This window comes from Rhodamnia argentea, chromosome 2 (genome assembly GCF_020921035.1).
Source record: "Rhodamnia argentea isolate NSW1041297 chromosome 2, ASM2092103v1, whole genome shotgun sequence".
NCBI classification, from domain to species: Eukaryota; Viridiplantae; Streptophyta; class Magnoliopsida; order Myrtales; family Myrtaceae; genus Rhodamnia; species Rhodamnia argentea.
This window is the reverse complement of record NC_063151.1, coordinates 8,688,597-8,693,698: the sequence shown is the minus strand read 5'-3', so window position 1 is coordinate 8,693,698 and position 5,102 is coordinate 8,688,597. Positions and strand designations below refer to the sequence as shown.

Genomic DNA, 5,102 nt, shown 5'->3' with positions numbered 1-5,102 from the left:
TGCAGAATTTATAGATGGATAATTGAAGAATAGAGTTTCATTTCGCAAAGCAATAAAAAGAGGCTATTGAATTTACTGAACAGGCATATATAAAAGGAATTCAAGTACAAATTGCAAGCCTCCACAGAAATAAAAAAAATTTGCACTTGTCGAATTGATCACAATTTCATTATCCACAGTAATATATAAATACAAATTATGATGACTGATGAAAACACTTTTAATTGGCTAACGATTGCAAGCGATACAAGTGATTTTTAGAAAAAATTATATATTTTTCAAATCATTCAATTTTTCGAAAACAAAATGAGTCCGAGTCTTCCTGTCCGCCTGTCCGCATTGGCAAACTGAATCTGAAAAGCAGTGCTTCTTGCCTCTGCATTATATTACACAATCCTCTACTGAAACAGTCTCTTTCTAAGTTCAGTTTCTCTTATTCCATCCATTGTTATTATTCTTCGTCCAGGCATTCGACCTACCAAAAATTCCATGTACCAAATCTCAATCAAACATGAAAGAACAAAAATGCTGCAATGACACGTCGAAGCGATCGGGCCGTCTGACTCTAGAAGTCGTGCTCGTAATTTGAGTTTGCAGCAGCCAAGAGAGCAGCTCCGATGCCCGACCCGTCCTTTGAATGTTCTATCACCAAGTTTCTCGATAGCTCGGTCCCCAGAAGCTCCGTGACGGCGCCGTGCATGTATCCCCTGTATTGGGAATACTTCTCGTACAACCCTCCGTCCATGGCCACGACCGTCCTCTTCCCGAATATGAGACCCTTCGAGTCCTCTTCCATCTTCTGCAGGATTCCCACGATTCCCGCGCCAGCTAACCGGCCGCCTCGCTTGGTGATGGTGTCGCAGACTTCCACAACGACTTTCCTCGCACCGAGGTTGGACTCCACCTGATTTCCAGATCACGAGCAAGCAATTTTGAGATTATATCAAACATCAACTTCGTAAAGTACGTATAGCATCGCAAAGATAAATCACTAAGTTTCACCAAGGCAAAATAGAGCTGTATTTATTGTAATCACGACATGCGGACAGAAGTTATCAAAAGCTCAGTTAGTTACACGTCTCCCAGGCCCACAGTTCGTGGTACAAAAGAACAAAGCACCGGTAAGGCAGTAACCAAATTGAGTGAGGTCGGTAACCAAACTGAGTCAATCACGTCACAATGCCATGGTTTCTACATCTGAAATCCATACATCTACCAAGTAAATTAAAGTGAGGAAGGATAAGAGGGACCTACTCCGGCTACATCATATAGGACCGACCCCACTTTCTGCAGATCATCGGACTCGTCTTTCTGCATTGCGCATAGATCCGGTGTCCTAAGAAGTTTGGAGTACACTTCAGTAATGGTGCATCAATTAATCCATTGCAGCAAAGAGTCTCATGAAGTTCACTTCATGTGACAGATTTTGCATGAACAATTCCCCGAGGAAAACAGGTTCTCAGCTATATACAATTGTAAGTTGCAACTTCTCTCAATATGGTGCAGTGCGGCATCAGCATAAATTTCTAGATAATAATGACATACCAATTATCCATTTGTAGTTATGATTTTGTAGTTATGTCCGGTTAAGAATGATGAATGATCACGGTCAGTGGAATTAAAAACCGTCCATCTTTTAAGCAAAGTACCGACAGGGCAAAGGGACATAATTTTCTTTTTATGACTCAAGGAGGATTTCTAAATGCTTCTTATAGCACCAGTCAGCTCGTCACTTTTACACTGAACATGTGAACTTACCTGAGAAGAAAAGGAGTCAATAGTTTATGCGGTATAGATTTTCCAAACAGAGCACCTTCTACAGCCATCTTCACTAGAGCTCGCCTCACAATTTCACCGAGATACATTCCAGATATTGTCTTCTCATATATCTGTCACAAGATTGGACTCAAGGTGCTCACATTCCACACGTTAATAGATTGCTAAATGAGAAAATACAATAAACTATCAAATCTCTTACCTGCTCACCGGGGTTAATACTCGCTGCGTCCATTTCTCTATCAAACTCGGTCAAAGGAAGGCCATTCGAGAATGCTCCCCATTCAGTGTTGATAATCTAAACCACACATATAATTATCAAAGGTGACACTAAGCATCATTAAACCATTAATTATGTAGAGAGTAAAGGAGTGCTGTTCATACTGTTCGCCCAGAAGTAGAAACATGGCCATCTAGCTTGGGAATAGCATCTGTCCTTTCCACATAGCAAGCGTTGGTACCGGTACCCAAAATAACAGCAACCATAACATCATTGTCCCAATACCTGGCTCCAGCTAATGTTGCAACCGTATCATTCACCTGGTATTCTTCAGTTGTTGGCAATCGTTCTCTAATTAAACACAATTTGAGAGATGACATGAGAAGGAGAGAGAGAAAAGTAATCACATACCAGGGCAGAGACACGCATATCTAATCCTCGTCTCTCCATTGCTTCATTCAAGCATGCAACGACATCTTTCCCAGCCTAGAGAAGGTCAGATTGTCTAAATCAAAATGGCAACAAATAAGCAACAAGTGGCATGTAAAAGATCAGGGGAAATGGCTGAAAATCTGTAGAACAAACACACTCAACAATTTAAGCTGCACCCCATGGACAATTGTAGGTACTCTTTCATCTTAGCAATTTATGACTTGATATAAAAGGAAACGCACGATTGGGAGAGCCATTGTAACCATAGGTCTCACTAAACTGTGGCTGCTTGAATTAAGCCAATGAATGAAGCTCCAGCTGATGAAGCTTGTTTCTTGTACTTCCTAAGTACATTGCTTCCTCCCTCCTCTAACGTTTGTGGTGACATTGAAGATTTTAATCAAACGGACCTCACGTATATTCTCAGTTTTTCCCTATTCGCGAGTGCTCAGTCCAAACTTCCTCCGTGCACACTATGATTTGGAGGGCGAGATCAACATGTTTCTATCACTCTTGTATAGCAGCATTTGCTGACATGCACATTTTCAGTTAAGTTGCCAGCTGCACTTTCTGCATCAGACATTGTCAAGACACTCCCATACTGGCAAATTAATCTCAAGACAGGAGAATGTCATCGGAGGGGCTTATACAAAAACTCAAAATGACTTCCACGATAGGATCAGAAAATTCACATCTTTCTTGTATATATAATGTCAATAAAAGCCCCCGAAACTGCAAATGAAATTGACTAAGAATTGAAAATTTGTGAGCATTGGACAAACCGTGCCCGAGACTGCAAACCCCTTCGTCCATTTGATTAGTATGCCAGAGTCTATTGAAATCTGCTTCACGGGGAAGGAAAATGTGAACCCTATCTCCCTCTTTCTCCCAGGCGGCAAGTGAAATTTTCCACCCTCCTTGTTTGAGAACTTCCCGAGACCGGAAGCAATGAAGTCGAAGAGTTTCTGCGAAGCAATGACTGCTGAGGATTAAAAACAGGGTGAGCATAGCCACAACCAAAATTAACTTCTCCAGCACAGTTTCATGAAAAGCAAACCTCCGAGGTGCCAAACATGAGCTCTTGAGGGATGGTCACTTGGTCAAATTCAGTGGCAACTACACGGTCTTCCTCCCCACCTAACTGAACTCTCAACACCCGGAAGTTTGTCCCCCCGAGATCCAGAGCATAAAACAACCCCTTCTCATTCCTTCAAAGTGCATTTTTTCATCAGGGCATAAATAAAGTACACAACAGACAAATTGCTTATTATATCCACTGATGCATAACTGAAGCCATCTAAAAACCATCTAAAACCCAGAAAAGGAAACCGAAATACAACGTAGACTAGTTGAAAAACGCTGAACTTTGAGAGTAGCCAAAATTAAAAGCTCATCATTTTTCCAAAAGAGCACTAGAAACTGCCACCCTGTTCTTAAAACTCTCAGCAGGAGAATAAACAAGTGACAGAATTTATACACACAAAAGATCTTCAAACACAAGAAAAGAAGGAACCCCCGTGATTTCCCTACTCAAAAGCACCGGACAGACTCTACATATGATCAATCACAGACCCAGAAACGACACCTTAAACACCACAGAGAGACGGCTACAGTACAAGAAGAGACCCACAAGTCAAACTCTTCAAACACACACACATACATACACACCAAACACACGCATACATACATACATACCCCCTGGGCAAGCTGTCAACGTAACTGAGAATCATCTTGAGATCGCTCCCGCCGTCGGCGGCAAGCCCCGCGCGCATATCGGCCGCCATGGCGTCCGCGACGTGGCGGAGGACCGGCAGAGGGGTGGCGCACTCCCTCTGCAGCTTCTTCAAGATGGGAACCACAGAGACGGACAAGGATCGGGCGGCGGTCATCCCGAAACGGGCCCCGCCGCGGCCGCGGCCCCTCCCAGGGGACCGGCGGAGGCAGGGCGATCCGACGGCCGGCGACGCTGATGCCACCAACATTGCCTGCGGCAAGATCTATGCAGAAAGGAGGAAAGAGTCGGGACAAGAACAAGGCAGCGACACTGAAGGACCGATGTTACGTTAGAGAGAAAGAGAGACAGAGGAGGGCTCCGTCTCCTTTATTTCTTTTGGTGAGAATTAGGCTGCAAGATTAGTTGCCAAAACCATAAATCATTACACGATCTTCTTGTTTATAAGGGAGGGGGGCCGCAAAGGTTGAACCTTTTGTACAGTCCGATGAGTAGCTAACAACCAAACCGGTCGTTCGTTACCTGACAGTTTCAGATGAGCTCTCTGCCGAAATAAACAAATACGAAACGAAGTATGAAAACGAAATTCTGGGTTGTCTTCTCTTTCTTGAAAATTAGGAAGGAGGGTGGGTTTAGGATCAGGACAAGGTTTGGGGAGAGGAAGGGGGCGGAGGAGACGATGATGTCTGGATGTGGACGGGGGCAATCTCATCTCTGTTTCCTGTTTGGTCAAAGTTCGGTTCTCGCCGAGGAGGATCATACGGACGTGCGGTCTCGTGCACGGTTAGGTGCGCTCTTGGGTTCTGTCGAGCTCCATGCCTTCTTTCCACCAAATTCCTCTCTTTTTCTTGCGTTTGTCTTTCCCTTAATAACGAGTTTGGGATCGATCTCATTATGGGTGAGGCGGTGATCCATTTTTGGGCTTGGATGTGATTTCAGGGA

General features: G+C 43.8%; 1 protein-coding gene across 7 annotated transcripts; it reads right to left on the bottom strand.

Moving 5' to 3' along the window:
• Positions 1–348: 348 nt before the first annotated feature.
• Positions 349–4,878, bottom strand: LOC115738780 (hexokinase-2, chloroplastic). Of its 7 annotated transcripts, XM_048274092.1 has the most exons (11): positions 4,683–4,878; positions 4,494–4,553; positions 4,124–4,430; positions 3,486–3,636; positions 3,211–3,393; positions 2,408–2,482; positions 2,161–2,316; positions 1,979–2,074; positions 1,759–1,889; positions 1,255–1,336; positions 349–904 (listed from the first exon to the last, which is right to left on the bottom strand). In XM_048274092.1, the coding sequence occupies exons 3-11, from the start codon at positions 4,408–4,410 to the stop codon at positions 566–568; spliced, it is 1,500 nt and encodes a 499-aa protein (XP_048130049.1). In that variant the 5' UTR covers positions 4,411–4,430; positions 4,494–4,553; positions 4,683–4,878; the 3' UTR covers positions 349–565. The 7 variants fall into 7 exon arrangements, with proteins under 7 accessions (XP_048130049.1, XP_048130048.1, XP_048130047.1 ...); XM_048274091.1 differs by having other exon boundaries at positions 4,124–4,425; positions 4,491–4,878; XM_048274090.1 differs by having other exon boundaries at positions 4,494–4,878.
• Positions 4,879–5,102: the final 224 nt, after the last annotated feature.